The sequence below is a fragment of the Lactuca saligna genome, chromosome 3 (assembly GCF_052625555.1).
Source record: "Lactuca saligna cultivar CGN05327 chromosome 3, ASM5262555v1, whole genome shotgun sequence".
NCBI lineage: Eukaryota > Viridiplantae > Streptophyta > Magnoliopsida > Asterales > Asteraceae > Lactuca > Lactuca saligna.
In genome coordinates, this window is record NC_136419.1 from 17,739,397 (window position 1) to 17,756,962 (window position 17,566).

At 36.1% G+C, this 17,566-nt stretch overlaps 1 protein-coding gene across 1 annotated transcript; it reads left to right on the forward strand.

Moving 5' to 3' along the window:
- The first annotated feature begins 765 nt into the window (after positions 1 to 765).
- LOC145034612 (epoxide hydrolase 3-like) lies at positions 766 to 2,216 on the forward strand. Its single transcript, XM_078983057.1, has 3 exons — positions 766 to 1,278; positions 1,388 to 1,629; positions 1,710 to 2,216. Exons 1-3 carry the CDS (start codon positions 799 to 801, stop codon positions 1,960 to 1,962), a joined length of 975 nt encoding a protein of 324 aa, XP_078839183.1. The 5' UTR covers positions 766 to 798; the 3' UTR covers positions 1,963 to 2,216.
- Positions 2,217 to 17,566: the final 15,350 nt, after the last annotated feature.

Consider the following 17,566-nt stretch of genomic DNA (forward strand, 5'->3'; position numbering starts at 1 on the left):
TTTATTAATTTTTTTTTCGTAAAATGATTATTTAAGTTTAAAATTATGTTTTTTTATTTAATATAATGTTAAAAAAAAATATATGAATAATATGGAGCGGTAACTATTTTCAAATTATAGTAGTGTTGATAATGAATATATAGTTAATAACTATTTTTCTAATGAAGATGTAGTGACCATCATCTTATCATTAGTGTAGTGTAGTAGCCTATATCCCTTCATACATATCTCTTATCCTTGTTTGTGTTGTTTGTCTAATTTGTTTTCTATTGAATTACCTAGTGGATGTTTTTGTTTTGAGATTTAGTTTTTGTTACTACTTTCTACCGACTACTCATACGTCGTATATGCTTTATTAGAGTATGTGGTATAAGCTTTATTACAATCACTACAAGAAAAGAGCCATTTACGACGAACATTAATCACTACAAGAGAACAGCCATTTACGACGAACATTTTAGAGACGACATTAGTCGTCTCTAAAAACCCACTTTACAATTATTTGTACATATATACGTGGAAGGTAATACATGTGAATCAGGCGTCTATTCCATATGTTTGTTCTCATCTACCTTATGGGTATATTGTTATTGTTTTCATTAATGATGGATTATATAAACTCATAATCAGAAATAATAATTGGAACCACAACACATTTCTTAGAATATATATATATATATATATATATATATATATATATATATATATATATATATATATATATATATATATATATATATATATATATATATATATTCATATCAGTCTCTTCACAAACACACATACACACACCACCCAATGGAGAAGATATGCCACAAGATGGTGGCTGTGAATGGAATAAACATGCACGTAGCAGAGCTTGGCACAGGCCCAACCATCCTCTTCCTCCATGGCTTCCCGGAGCTCTGGTATACCTGGCGCCACCAGATTCTCTATCTTGCCTCGCATGGCTACCATGCTGTAGCACCTGATCTCCGTGGCTATGGTGACACCACTGGTGCTCCTACCTCCGACCCCACCAAGTTCACCTCCCTTCATGTGGTTGGAGACCTGGTGGCGCTCATCAACACGGTGGCTGCCCCAGGTGAAGATAAGGTATTTGTGGTCGGACATGACTGGGGTGCAATCATTGCCTGGGCTTTGTGCCTTTATCGGCCGGATAAAGTAAAAGCCTTGGTGAATATGAGTGTTGCTTTCCAGCCAAGAGATCCTAATACCAAACCTGTTGAAGCATATCGAGAGATTTATGGAAACGATTACTATGTAGTTAGATTTCAGGTTCTCTAATTAATTCTCTCATCAATCATCATAAATAAATACAACCACTGCATGCCACCATGCACTAACAAGTAACAACCATTAACCACCACTCGCCATTATGTTCCAGGAAACCGGAGAAATTGAAGGTGAATTTGCGGTATATGGTACGGATAGAGTATTAAATGCTTTCTTCAATTATCGCAAACCTGCTCCTCTTTTTCTACCCAAGGGTAATGGTTTAGGAATCTCACCTGATGATCCTATAATCGTGCCTTCATGGATGACCAAAGAAGATCTTGAATACTACACCGGAAAGTTTGAGAAAACTGGCTTCACTGGAGGTCTAAACTACTATCGAGGTCTCGACTTGTAAGTCTGATGATGATTTGAACTATAGTAAAAATGGAGGATAGATTGAGAAATTAAAAATATTTTTGATCTACATGCAGGAACTGGGCATTAACTAGCCCATGGACTGAAGCCAAAGTGAGTGTACCTGTTAAGTTCATCGTCGGTGACCTTGACCTGACTTACAACTCGGTTGGTGGTAAAGACTATATAGAAAGTGGAGAGTTCAAGAAAGATGTTCCTCTTTTAGAAGAAGTAATCATACTCGAAGGTGTTGCTCATTTTCTTCATGAAGAAAAGCCCGAGGAAATTAATAAGCATATCCACCAATTCTTTGAAAAATTCTCTATCTAAACACTACAACCGTTTATGATCAATCAACGGGAATATATTTAAGAAGATGCTCTGAAGATATTGCTACAAATGAAAAATAAGCTCGTGTAAGTATAGATACAATAATGCCTTCAAGAAACGCCTTGTGCAGCGTTTGCTATATATATAGACTCTTGGTGACACATATTGTCGTTATAGGGTTTGTCGATGTTGCTAGTCCAAATGATTTGTAAAGGTGATCTTAAAATAAAAATGCATCAACAATCAAATCATTAGATTGGTGGTTTGAACAAATGGAAAATATATAATATTAAACCACACCAATTATATATCGATCTCACATTCAAACCAAACAAAACCCGGCCAGAATTTAATAAAACCCAATAGTCGTATAAAAGTGATTAACATAATGCTGATATTTCCAAAACACTTTTTGATACATCCAGATAAGGAAAGCGGATAAGTCAAGTAACAAACAAAACCTAATTTATAACAAATTGATATGGATTTCTTTGATCACAGTCCGGTCATCCAGATAAGGAAAGCGGACTTTCGGATTATATTGTCAGGATTTATTCGGATTTGGTAGAAAATTTTGGCTCCGGTGTAAGATTTGGATCGGATATGATTTGTATTTTCGTATTATCCGTTTTTTTATATTTATTTTAAAAATATGTTTAACTCCAACCAAATATATTTGATTACTAGGTGTGAGCATATGTATTACATGAGTGTATTTAAAATAATTAAATATGTATAAACATTTTAGAGATTTGAATTTATAAGAAAAATAAGAAAAATATTAAATTACTAAAATTAAAGTGTTTTTTTTTTCTCTTTTAAATTTAAACAAATCATTTAGATAAAATAATCAAAGCAAATTAATCACATTTTATTTTAAAATTTTGAAATTATAAGAAAATCTATTAATGAAATTGATATGCACTTATTATTAAATTTAAATATCATATGGATTTTAATAAAATAGGAAAACCATAAAATTACATATGAAATAAAAATTAATTTAAAATAACCACAAAATAGAATATAACACGACAAAATGAATGAGATGACAAGTGACAAAATATATATATATGATTTTCTAGATAAAAGCCTGAGAAAAAAATACTGATTGTTAATATTATCAAATCCCGTACATATCAGAACTTCGGAGTTTTGAAAAATATCCACATTTAGTCCTCTGGGTTGGACTCCCATAATTGGACTCCCATAATGCGACATGGGCTACTTTGAGTTGATGCGTCATATAAATATAACTTGAAATATGCTGCATTTTATAAATAAGATAATGAATATATATTTTGATTTTTATTCGTTTGGTCAATAAGTTTTTTTTGTCCACATCAGTCCCTTCAAGTTAGGGGTGAGCAACGGAACAGGGTACTTGCTTTCGGACCCGGAACCGTCGGTTTTGAAACCGGAACCGCTTAAGGTTCTGGTTCCTTAGGTTTTGGAATCGCCATAAACGGTTTTGGTTTCGGTTCTTATTTTTTTGGAACTGCTACCTGTTGGATACCAACCAAAACCGATTTAATACATACATAATATGATTATCTAAATTCTAAATATCATTGTTATTTTAAATTAAAAAGAAACTTAAAATGCTTTTGTAAAAAAACAGTTGATAGGTAAAGTCGGCAATATTTAGAGTTTATACTATTAAAAATAGTTACAAGGACAATCATTATAGTTTATACTATTAAAATGGCAATGAAAGTTGACATCTATATATGAGAATATTGGTTTATCAACTAATAGAGATTTGCAATGTTTACAATGTTGATATAACTAGAAGTACCCAAACATCCCATATCGTCTTAGGATAAGTAAATTTGAATGAATAGAAAATACAAATGACTATCAAGTTGTAGATAACTTTGCATCCTATTTCACATATTATTTGTCATTATGGATATGCTCGTTATAAATCGTCGGATCCCTATTTATAACATAATAGTTAAAGAATTTCATGATATTTGACTTAAAATAGTTTAAAAGTTTTTACCAGCAACCGGAACCGGTTTCGGCGGTTCCAAGAGCAGTTCCAAAATTTTAGGAACCGATATAAGTGGTTTCGGTTCCAGTTCCAATATCCTAGAAACCGTCGGTTTCGGTTTCACTAAATTTGGCAGGGCACCCGGTTATACTGACCCCTACTTCAAGTTGTTTAACTATACACATTCAATCGTTAATGACCTATTAGTTCTAGGTAAACTAAAAAATGAATTAATTAGGTAAAATATTTGTCACTTTGTACACATTGAGTTCTTAATATTTTTTTTTTGTGCATTTAGTCATTAATATTTTTTTGTTGCAAAATAAGTCTTTATTGTTTTTTTACACATTCAATACTTATGATCAATTGCTTTAAATTTTTCTAACGGTATCCTACGTGGTACAATCATTACTGATGTGTTTGGGGTTGTTGATGCTTATAGTAACCGCGTTCTCAACAGTTTGGTTGTTTATCTCTTGTGGTTTGGTTTAGTGCTTGTGTTATGAACGTCGTACCTTCATCGTACAATCTCGAATTTTAACAATCTTTATATCAACGCATTCATAATTTAGTTTGCTACAAGTTTCTTTTAGATTACTCCTGTTAAAAAGTAGTAAATTTTTACTTATGATCTTTATATAAATGCGTTATTTATAAATATATGTATAACATTTTTTTATAAAATTGTAAGTGTATATATATATATATATATATATATATATATATATATATATATATATATATATATATATATGTGGATGGGTTTTTCACAAATTAATATCCTATGTGTTCCTGCAAACCCTAATGCTTGGATCTAGGCTTCTCTATTGTACATGCTATTCATCCAAGACTTGCAAACCCTAGATCTAGTGTATATAATTCGAAATTGACATAACAAAACAGATCTAGATGATTACCTCTTCTTAAAAGCTTGAATCTTCTTGTGTCTTGGAGCTTAGAGTCACAAATATCACTCCTCTAATGGCTTACAAACACCACAAGCAAGATAATGATCTTTGAGAGAGGTTGGAGGCTATAGAATTCAGATCTAGTACTCTTACAATGTAACACCCCATTTAATTAATAAACAAATAAATAAATTAATAAATGTAATTCTCGGAATGAATTGTGAAAATCTTAGAAGCGGGGGTATGTTTGGTAAATGAAAGAGAATTATGGAATGAAGGACAAAAGGATAAATATTGGATTTAATTTGTAAAGGATTTTAAAGTCACGGGCTAAAGGGGTAAATTCTGGAGTTAAATTGCAAAAAATTATGGGAGGATGGACTAGTATTGGCATAATGGTCGAATGTTTGGATGGGACACGGGTCTTAACCAGGTGCTCATTTTTTTCCCACTTCATAAATAGAAGCTGAGTACCCTAACCCTAATTTATGCTCAGCCGACACTTTTCCTTCCTCCATTGTCCAACCGCTACCACAAGAAGTTACCACAGCTGCCATCTCTCCCTCCGCTGTCAAGGATGCGATTAGTGTACCGAAGAAGATGTTTTACTATGGTCCAATGGCCGCCGGCGGCGAAAAATATCGATTGTTGCTATTACCGTTCTTGGGCGGAGGAGCGAGCCTCTCCTATCTTCTTTACGTTTCTGTTATGGTGGTACGCTGTTGTCGCTGACCTCAAGCGTGGTACCTTCTCCGCCATCGGTTGTGCTCCTGCTCGTGCTCCGTTGCCACCAAAGCTCCAAGCTGCCACCTATTGCGGTGCTCCGGTCGCGTCTGTCACCCCGAGATGGTGGAGGTGGGTGAGTGTTTTCGGTTACATCTCGTAGTTGCAGTGGTGCTACAGTTTGCAAGATGGTATGGGCGTGTGTTTGCTGGCTGGTAGCCGAGAAGAACCACCATGGCCGCTAGCCATAGTGGCTGCCACATTTGTCCTGTCATTACTCGTTGTTGCCGCCATACATCACCAAGAGGGTGGTTGTGTCCTTTTTACAACCGGAGCATGTGTATGTGGCTGTATTTTCCACTGTTTGAGTGTTGTATGAAGTGAGTGTGTGTTTATTGTATGTGTGTGTGGATGTATTATTTTTGTTAGAGTGTTTTGTCTAGCTGGAAAATTAAGGACAACCACCACCACCACCACCACCACCGTGAGGTGGTGGCTGCTGCCAAGCGCCACCGCTGGCCACCACAGTGTGGCTGTATCTATGTGTTAGAGTAGTTAGTATGTGTGTTTATTTTCGATTAAAGCTTTGTATAGTAATTAGCAAAAAGAATAATGAAAAGAATCATAACCACCACCGTATGCTGGTGGTTGCCGCCGCAAACTGTCATTGACCACCGCTACCCAAGGTGGTAATGGGTGGTGCCCCACTAGCAAAACCCTAATGGACCTAGCCAAAAATCTAATGGGCTTGAAGATTAATTTTAGGCATATTGGGCCATGTTTAGGTGGAAAGCCCTAATTGTGAGTATTTGGGTTTTTGACTTATTGGGACCCACATTTGGGCCATTTGGATTGGATTGTGTATTAAGCCCAAAATAGTCCATATCATTTATCTAGTAGAGTAAAAGACTTAATGGATTAAGTCTTTAATGGGTCAAGTGAGAGACACTTAACACTAATTGTCATTTTATATGAAATCCTAGTTTCACTTAGACTTTGAGTTGGGCCTTCCTATTGGGCCTTGGTGATTGGGATAATAATGGATCATCCAAGAGCTAGCAAATGAACTAGAATAATCTAATGGACCTAGGGTAAGGCCCACATAAGGAGCTTGGGCCCAATTTGGAAAATTAGGCCATAAATGGGCTATAGTTGGGCATTGGTCCATTATTAGACTTTTGGGCCTTTGGATTGGGCCTTGGGCTTGAGTTAAGCTAAGATAGAGGTAAAGTAGTCTTTTACCCCAAGTATGGACTTATGGATATGAGTTGGAACCCAATCATTAATTGGGTGTTATTTTGATGATTGACAAATTTGGGAATCTGTCATCCAACAGCTAGGGTTTTGTCAGCGGGACTTCAGCAGTGTGAGGTGAGTTTTCCTCCAGTAGGAACGGGTCTAAGACACCAATGCCAACCCGTTTAAGTAGTAGAGTATGCTGGGGTGAGCCCAATGTTGGGGTTAACCCGATACAACTTATATGTTTTCGGACTTTGGTCCGATGCCGGGGCGGTCCCGAGAAGTAGTTATGTATGATTGAAGTCTTTGTGATTCGTGCATGTTTATGTGTTATGTGTTATGTGTTCCGGACTCCGATCCGATGCCAGGCAAGCCCGATGCAGTATATGTGAATATGTTATTTGTTATGTGTTATGGGGTAAGCTCGATGTTAGGGCAAGCACGATGTATGTTAGTCATTATGCCATGTATTATCTATTCGGGGCAAGCCCGATGTATACTAGTTTATGTGTTATATGTTTTGGACTTTGGTCCGATGCCGGGGTAAGCCCGATGCAGATTATGTGATTATGTTAATTGTTCCGGACTTCGGTCCGTTGCCGGGGCAAGCCCGTTGCAGTTTACGTGATTATGTTATGTGTTTATGATATATGTTATGTTGTGTATGTGCCGGGGTAAGCCTGATGCCGGGGCAAGCCCGATGTCGGGGTGAGCCCGATGCTCGATACAGTCGGATGTCGGGGTGAGCCCGATGCCGAACAGGAGTTCGATGTCGGGCAAGCCGATGCCGGGATCTGTCCCGATGCAGTTGGAAAGAGTCCCAGAGTTATATTATTTGTTATATGTGCTTTGTATGGTATGTGGTAGTTTGGGGGAGCTCACTAAGCTTCGTGCTTACAATTTCAGTTTTGGTTTCAGGTACTTCAGGTTTCAAAAGAGGAGCTCGGGAAGGTTACAATGCACACACCGTTTGTTCAGCCTGGATGTTTATACTCTGATATACATGACAATTATTATAGTATTCTGAGATACATTGTTTATGATTTTTCTATGATGTATGATGATTATGGTTTTTATTATTAGATTAAAACGAAATTTTTGGCTTGTATTTTTGGGATGTTACATAAAAGTAGGGGTAGCTGATTTCTAAAGCCTAAGGGGTCTATATATACTTGTTCTGCTAGGATTTCAGCCAAAACCCTAATTAGATAGGTTAGGCCTTAAGCAGTCCACAAAACCTTCCAGAATAAAGGCCTTGGATGAAATTTAAATGGGCTCCCACTCAAATTTCGTTCATCCCTTAATTCTAAAGGATTCTCAGCCTAAATCAACTATCAGACAATTGACAGTTTTACTCCCCTTTATTTATTTAATCTCTTTTAGCCATAGAATTAATTCTTAATTAATTCTTGTCTAATATTAATTAAACTATATGATTTCTCTTTTAATATATTATTCATATAACTTATTAATAAATCATAATAACCTCTTTATTCATGGATCATCCTATGATGTTGCTTTGGTGAAGGCAACCCAAAAGGACCATGCACAACCGGGTCAAATACTTACCAAATATAGTTACGTGCTTAGCTACTAATCCAACAGTCTCCCACTTGGATAAGTCTAGTAACTATAAATGAAAATACACTCCGGTTAGCAATCCTAGCTCTCATAGACGCCGTCGAACTCTGATCTCCTCAATAACATGTCCTTCAGATAAGAGATCGTATAATCCTCTGTTGTAGATATCATGCGGGCAATTACATGGAACAAAATCATACTTATTGTCTAGAAATTTGTTTCTCGATCTCAGATTCGTTTGACATAGAACTTAATTGAACACATCAATTCAGTCCTGACCAGGCCCGACATATAAGTCAAACCAAATCATCGAGTTGCCCTGATATCACTTTTATCCTCTTAGAATAAAAGGAGCAGATAAACTTTGACTTATATGCATTTACCATTCACTAATCAAATCAAACACAAGAATTTGTTTTATAACATCAAGTTACTGATGCATTTACGCATTATCAATGCACAACCAACTAGCAAACAATAAACCATATATCTAGGTTTTAAGACCATATGATATTATCGTCTTACGATCACTTATGATAAATTCCATGAAGTGATTCTAGCAAGCGTGGGTTTATTCCAATGCTCAAAACTTGTTCATAAGCACTCATGAACATTGTAGCAAACCTTTGCTATGTCTAATACACTTTAGAAAATCTACACACCAATTCATGACAGTCTTCATTCATATCTACTTCTAACATATGAACGACTATGGAGCGTTCAAATAAATTTATTACTCATGAGTCAAAACATGCAAAATGAAACAATGGTTAAACAATTAACATAAGACAATATCTTTACTAATAAATAATACTCATTTATTTAATCATCAAATGTTAATTACAATTTATCTATTACACGTTTCTAAACTATCTAATCTAAAATAATATCGTCCTTCAGCCCAATGCTCCTAGCGTGTTGCAAGTGCTTAACCCTACTCAGTCCCTTCATAAGCAGATCTGTTAGGTTATCCTCCAATGATACCCTCTTCACTATGAGGATTCCTTCTTCTACCTGATGTCGAATAAAGTGATATTTTATGTTGATGTGTCGAGATATACCATGACCCCTTGGTTCCTTGGTCAAGGAAACCACTCCTTCGTTATCATAGAAAATTTCCATAGGCTCCTGTATGCCTGGCACAACTCCAAGGTCTCCAATGAAATTCTTCAGCTATATCGCCTCCTTTGACGCTTCGCTCACTGCAATGTACTCTGATTTGCACGGTGAATCAACTACGATCTCTTGCTTGGAACTTTTCCAAGTCACTGCTCCTCCAATAAGGGTAAAGACCCAACTCGACTGCGAACGGAAGTTGTCCCCATCGGTCTGACAACTAGCGTCACTGTACCCTTGTACCTTTAAGTCATCACTCCTAGCGAGGACTAGAAACCATTCCTTGGTCCTCTGAAGGTAGTTAAGAATATTCTTGACTGCGGTCCAATGTGCTTTGCCAGGGTTCCCTTGATATCTGTTGACCATGCTCAAAGTGAAGGCCACATCAGGGCGAGTACAAGTCATATCGTACATGATTGAGCCAACTGCGGAAGCGTAATGTACGCGGCTCATCTTTGCTATCTCGACTTCGGTTCTCAGACTTTGAGTCTTACTCAACTTGACATTATTTTGGATTGGTAACTCCCCTTTCTTGGAATTCTCCATACTAAAACGTTTTAGTACCTTGTCCAAGTAAGTATTCTGAATAAGTCCTATTAGTCTTTTACTTTACTTCCTGCAGCGTCGGGATGTCGTTTCCTATGAGTAGTATGTCATCGACATACAATACGAGGAAGCTTACTATACTCCCACTGGCTTTGACATGTACACATGATTCATCTTCACTTTGCAGAAAACCAAACTCTTTGACTTTCTCATCGAAACAAAGATTCCATCTGCGAGACACTTGCTTAAGTCCATAAATGGACTTCTCAAGCTTACACAGTCTATTGGGATGCTTCGCATTGACAAAACCCTCTAGATGAGCCATGTAAACATCCTCAACCAACTTCCCATTAAGGAAAGTGGTTTTGACATCCATTTGCCAGATTTCATAACCATGAAATGCAACAATGGCCAACATCACCCTAATAGACTTTATCTTTGCAACTGGTGAGAATGTCTCATCATAGTAAACTCTGGGAGTTTGAGTAAAGCTCTTCGTAACCAATCGTGCCTTATAAATGTGAACATTCCCATCCATTGCACCTGACTGTCTTACGACCTGGTACATGATCAACCAAATTCCAAACTTGGTTGTCATACATGGACTGAATCTCGCTGTCCATCGCCTCTTTCCACTTTGCAAACTCAGGGCCTGCCATGGCTTCCCTATACCCTTTAGGTTCATCCAAGTTTATTAGTGTACTATCACTAATATACGTTTCACCCTCACTTGTTATATGAAAACCATACAACACGGGTGAAACGTTAACTCTACTGGAACGTCTAAGAGGTAATCATTTGTCAATCGGTTCAACCGGAGTTTCCTCCTCGGGTTAAGCACCAGCGTTAGAGGTTCCTTCATCACTCGACCCTTGAATATCTTCAAGATTGATTTGCCTCCCACTGTTCCCTTGGCTTATGAGTTCTCGTTCTTGGGCTTTTCATGAGTCTCTCGTCTTACGAAAGCCTTGCAACCCCAAACCTTGATATGTGCAAATGAGGGAGCCTTCCCTGTCCACATCTCGTGAGGTGTTTTGGCAACCTTCTTCGTAGGGACTAAGTTAAGGATATGGGCGGTAGTCTCTAAGGCATACCCCCAGAATGAGATAGATAGTGAAGCACAACTCATCATGGAATAAACTTATCCTTGAGATTCCTCTTAGCAGTCCTTAACAAGCCTTGAAGCTTTCTCAAGGTGATCTCTTCCTTATTCATGTGGTAGGTCATGCAGAACTGGTTGTAGCAGGGAGGCAAGGAGTGAAGGATAATGTCAATTGCCAGCTCTTTATCGAAGTTAACATTTAACTTCAGCAGGCGATCAACATATATTTGCATCTTTTACAGATGAGCGGTAAGGGACTCTCCATTACCCATTTTGGCAGTGATCATCAAAGTGATGATCTCGTACCTTTCTTGCCTATCACTTTGGTGGTACCGGTCCAGCAAGTCTTAATGCATTTCATAGTGATACATGTCCTCGTAGGACTTCTGGAGTTCTGCAGTCATGGTCGCTAGCATGATGTAATGGACTTTTGTAGCATCACGCTCATGTGCCTCAAAGGCAACGATCTCTTCAGTAGTAGCAATGTTTCGGTTGATCTCCTTTAGCTTTTCATCTAGGACATATTGTTTGTCTTCATAATGAGTGACCAGTCGGATGTTGCAGATCCAATCATTGAAATTGGACCCGTCGAAGATCACTCTGCCACACAAGTTCATGAGTGAGAATGAGTCGGAGGAGTTCAAGCCGGAAGCATTGTTGTTGATGTTCGGCATCTGAAATAGAAAAGAGACAAAGTTTGATTAGAAATGAATCCCTAATTAAACACCCAAATGAGAAATTAGGGCTAGGATCCAACAATATTATTTACAAATTAGAAGAGGGATGTCGTAATATAACATGCAAATAATTTGAAGGTAAGTGAATGACGATTCACCAATTCTCCATCATGAAAAATGAAAAAGAGATTAAGTTTTAAATGTATTGAAAACTCCTAGATCTTTTGAGATTCATTGAACTTTTTAATGACATGTTTAAATCTCGATATGCCCCTCTAGTTTGTGATTGGGATGCCGATGATCACAAAGCAGGTGTGAATAACCATGCAAATATACATGGTGCCCTTATTGCTACAGTCACTTATTCAATGTGTTGTTTATCCACATACGCTCCATCGAACAAACAATGAGTCACCCTTTTGCCACCTTTGCTAAGGGCCCAATTAGTGTGACAGTTAACCACACACGCTCCACTAATGTCTTAGCAAGGGTACCAAGTGTAATTTCATGGAATTGCATCAATTTCACTTTTGCCTAAAGTAACTCAGATTGGGAAATTTTGAAAAACATTTAGTTATTTTTATAATTCATTATACTTATTAATGAGGAAAGGGTTGCCCTATTCTACCCGTTCGGCTAACGATCCTCCACCAATCAATGAAGCGGTGGGTGAGAGTGGATACCCATTAAACGACCATTTTATAGGCCATAACCTTATACCCCCTTATAGATTGGCTTCGTGAATGAGGCCTACTAACGGTAAGACTAACATTTTAAGTTATATATATATATATATATATATATATATATATATATATATATCTTCTAATATTATAATAGATTAGGGTGAATTTTAAACTTGTAAAATTCTAGGGTTTGAAATTTAAATAGTTCAAATTAAACTTTTAAGAAAAAATTTAAATTTCAAAACCTGAGGGCAAGTTTTGAATTTTTCAAAACACATAGGATCAAATAGCAAATAATATAAAATTAAACATTTAATTTAATGATTATCTAAATTTGACCTAATAAATTTTATTTACAACATAATTCAACAATTAATTTAAATAATGAAATATTATCAAATAAGGAATTTATTATTCAAACAGTTGGTAATTATTTTTAGTTTTGGCAAGGATAATCATAAACTAACAATAAAATCCGGATTTTATTAGAGAAAAATGCTTTAGGCAATTATCCTTAAGCAAAACAGCAAGAAATCCCGAAAATCCCTCTGCCAGACGCTCCGATTCGCCGAGTCCCCTTATGGACTCGTCGAGTTCATCCTACTCATCAAGCCCACATTGGGACTCATCGAGTCTGTCAGGCAGATGACCCAAAAACTCGATTTTCAAACAATAATGAAACACAAAGCATCAAATACAATAGAAGTCGATCAAGGCTCTGATACCACTGATGGGTTTTTCACAAAATAACATCTTATGTGCTCGTGCAAACCCTAATGCTTGGATCTAGGTTTCTCTATTGTACATGTTATTCAACAGTCATTACAGAGTATTCCAATGGAGAACATTCCATGGAAACGAAGTGTCAAATTCAAAGTACATTGCTTTCAACATCCCTCTTGCATTAAGTTTCCTAATCTTACACAGATTTAATGAATAACTTCCACCTATGAGAATATTTCAATATTTTTATTTTGACTATCACTTCTGAACAAGAGTTGCCTCTTTTCAGAATATGTAAATATGGTCATCTCCAAAAAATTTACACCATACTTCAAACTGTCACTGAGCAACCAATCTTTGGCAAAACCTTAGATTGTCCTTGACAATTGCTTAATCAAATTAGTCATATCCAGTTCTAGTACTTTTTCCCTCTTAATGCTCTAGGCATTTGGAAAAATTTAGAACAGATGAATATTATAGCACATGTAATCGATCCTATATCCGAAGCATAAGGGATACGATTCATGATGTCTCACATAAAGACATGATACAAGACCAGTCTTTTTGCTATGGTATCTTTATTTCTATTTGGCAAATTTTCATGATTTAGATTATGAAAAGGGATGTCATAATCATAATCGAATTTTGCATGCAAATAATGTACCCATATATAGAATTTTCTTATGTTGAGCTATTCCAACATAAAATTCATATACATATCCTTGACTAAGGATGATTAAAACCTCAATGAAGCTTTTAGACTTGAATGAAGTATAATTTCCTCTCCCTTAATTATAGCAAAACAACTTTTCCCAATTAAACTTTTGTTTTCTATAATTAACATTGCTAACTTGCAACACTTATCATAATTATCATGCTCCCACTAACATGATGATTATTAGCACAACACTTGCTCCCACTAGCTTTGACATGTACTTAGAAATCAACTGGACTTCTAGAAATCAATATTTTATTGACTTTCTTACGAAAGTTCAGATTTCTGATACAAGATGCTTTGCTAAAACTTTATCAAAATCATACATCTCTCCTTAGATAACACTCTTGTGTGTCTAAATAATTTCAAAACTATGAAAAGGGATGCCGTAATCATAGTCTCAATTGTTTAGACCTTTTCCATTCCCCACAAGTCCATGTTAGTGTGCCGGTTAACCACACATGCTCCACTAATGACTTTGAGAATGCAAATATCACAATTGCTATCTACTTAAAATCTACTTAGTGAAAGCGTTTCCTCACCATCATTTTCATGAATCGAATATAAACCTTATGACACTTAAAATTTATGGTGTATGTGTTCTTATCCATGTGAATTTGTCAAAACCATAATCACAAGACAAGGTTAGCGACAAATTCAAACTCGTACGGACTGAACTTGTGCAATCTTAACTTCTTGCCACCTGGCAGCTCAAGGGCCTGCCATTGCTTCCAAGTAGTTATGCACACATGGGAGAACTTTTTAGAACTCATATGCAAAACCAACTTTAATTGGAATGGGCACGAACATAGAAATATGTCAACACAATAGGTTACAAACCTCAAGTCGTATGCTAGTGTTAAACTACAGGTTTTTATTCTTGATTAGATCTTGAAACTTTTCCAAGATCTTTAAGACTCCCACTGTCCTCTTGACATATAAGACTCACTTGCCAAATAATCAAGAGATAGTGCAGATTATTTATCAAGACAAACACTTCATACAAGTGGCCTAAGTTGGTCTCTGTTTTATCCAAAACATCACAAATTGCCAATTTCAAATGTACAAGAGTAGAAACACAACTTACTCTTACATTTGACTAGTGTTAATAAACCTTCTTTAAGATGTGTCACTCAAATTACAATCTTGGAGTATGACTCTAAGACTTGTTTTGAAACGACGTATGAGTCATCTACTTGATTTAACCATTTCAACAATTCATGATTCATCTTCTTAGCCATAGGAATGCACTAATATGTCCTTAGAGGACCAATTGGGATATGGTTTCTTAATCATTAAGATAATCACAAAACATGATACTAAAGTACTCTCCCATCTTTTCAGATTTGAGAAACTTTGATCTTTCTGCCTAATTTGATTATTCTCATTCGTTCTGCTATACATCAAAACTTTTCCAATGTTTCAGTATTATACTTAATCTGGTAAGTAAAACCATATTTACTAAACTTTAGTAAATCATGATGAATAGTCTTAACGATCTTTGTGGTGGACTTGATCAATGTACAAGAATGTGTACTCAATCCCTTAGCCCTTCACTTGACTCACATATACATATGAACAATGAATTAGTCTTAATTTTTCAAAGATGAAAATTCTCATTCATCATACTATACAACTTGCATGATTCCAAGTTTCGGTCCAATTAAAACTTGGGTGATGAGAATCTTTCCTTATTTGGTAAATTAGACATTACCACAAATGAAGGAAACAAATCCATTTTCCAATATTGCTATCAATGGAATCATATAAGCAACAATTTCTCACAAATGCCATTGTAAGGATAGTTAGAATAAATAAAATCAAAAATTTTCCTTTTATTTTAAAACTTTGCGGAAAAACTTATCCTTACAGTGTAAAAGCCTATGAAAAACTTGTTGTTATCTATTCCTAAGCAATATATCATAACTCCTAAGCAACAACTCAAAATTCTTATCACCGAACCATGCGATCGAAATCCATCTTCGCGATCAAAATCAGCATATATACTTCCTTTAAGTTTCTTCACTTTTCTTTGATTCTTAAAACATCAACATGTGACCCAGTCACATCATGTAATAAAAATCTCAGAATAGAAACTTAATAGAGTTGGATAGTGGACTTTACCTGAAGTCGAGTCAAACTTCTTGACTTGATCAACCTTATGATCTTTCAGGTAAATAGGCAGCTTCGTAATCCATGCCCCTTCCTTTGGCAAGAGGAACATATGGACTCTTTGGGAATGGTACATGGGACTATCGCAAACCTAGCCTTTCTCTTTACCATTTGGTCAATCGAGTTGACTGTGGCCGATCCTTTTGATGGGTTTTGGTCATAAGAACATCCTATGTGCTCATATAAACCCTAATGCTTGGATCTAGGTTTCTCTATTGTACATGCAAGTTATCCAAGACTATAAACCCTAATTCTAGCATACAAGTGATCATATTAACATAAGAATGGGTTTAAGGCATTACCTTGATTGTTATGTAGCAATAACAATCCAATTCCTCCTTGTATTGACTCTAGAAAGCTTAGAGTCACAAATGTCACTCCTTTAATGGTTCACAAACACCATAAGCAAGAGGATGAAGAGGAGAGAGGATGGAGGCTGCCCAAAAATGTGTGAAACCCTAGAACAAAGCTTAGCCACGTTTTTGGTCCTTAAGGGGTCTATATATAGTGAGGCTATATTGGGTTATCTAACAAGGAAACCCTAATTTGGATGCTTAAGCCCTAAGCAACCCATAGACTCCTTTAATTAAGGTCTTGGACGATTTCCTTATGGGCTTCCCCATAGAATTTGTCCACTCCTTAATTTAAGACAATCCATAGCCCAAATTGCAATTATCTTATAATTATAATTCCAGTCCTTTAAGTTTAATTAATCTCTTTTAGTCACAAAACTAATTACCAATTAATTCTTGACTAATATTAATTTAAACAATATGATTTCTCCTTTAATATATTATTCTCATAATACATTAATAAATCATATTTAATCCTTTCTCTCCATAATTCATCCTATCAAGTTGCTTTGATGAAGGCAACCCAAAAGGACCATGCACCATCGGGTCAATTACATACCAAAATAGTTATGGACTTAGACACTAATCCAACACCTTTTCCATTGGGAAGAGAAAGCCTTTTCTAGATATCCAATGTTACCATTGTCAATGTCCATTGGAAAGTTGATATCCTAATCAAATTTTCTTTACTAGTCATCAAATCATTGTTGATTCAGCAACACCAAGCAAATAGATAAGATCATTAAGGGTCATGTCATAGTCTGTTTCATAGTAGTTCTAAAGGAACTTACTATGTGACTTAGAAAGTGATTGGACATCCAACTTTCTTAAGACTTTGGCACCCAACTCTCCCGACTTGTCAATATGTGACTTCATCTCCAAGATGCGATCACACATAGACCTTGCTTTCCAATCGGGCTTGAGTGACCTAGAACTTGTGGTTTAGGGAGAATAATTGGAGGAGTTGGAGGAAGTAAAGTTCCAAGAGATTTAGGAAGATTATAGATGTCTGAACTAGACATCTTTTGGGAGATATTCAAGATAGTTGATCTAAGGTCCTTAATATA

Excerpts from the sequence above, each read along its gene's own strand:
- LOC145034612 (XM_078983057.1), top strand. The coding sequence starts at position 799 with ATGGAGAAGATATGCCACAAGATGGTGGCTGTGAATGGAATAAACATG. Across the intron at positions 1,279-1,387 it reads ACTATGTAGTTAGATTTCAG|GAAACCGGAGAAATTGAAGG; the intron begins GTTCTCTAATTA and ends ATTATGTTCCAG. Across the intron at positions 1,630-1,709 it reads TACTATCGAGGTCTCGACTT|GAACTGGGCATTAACTAGCC; the intron begins GTAAGTCTGATG and ends ATCTACATGCAG.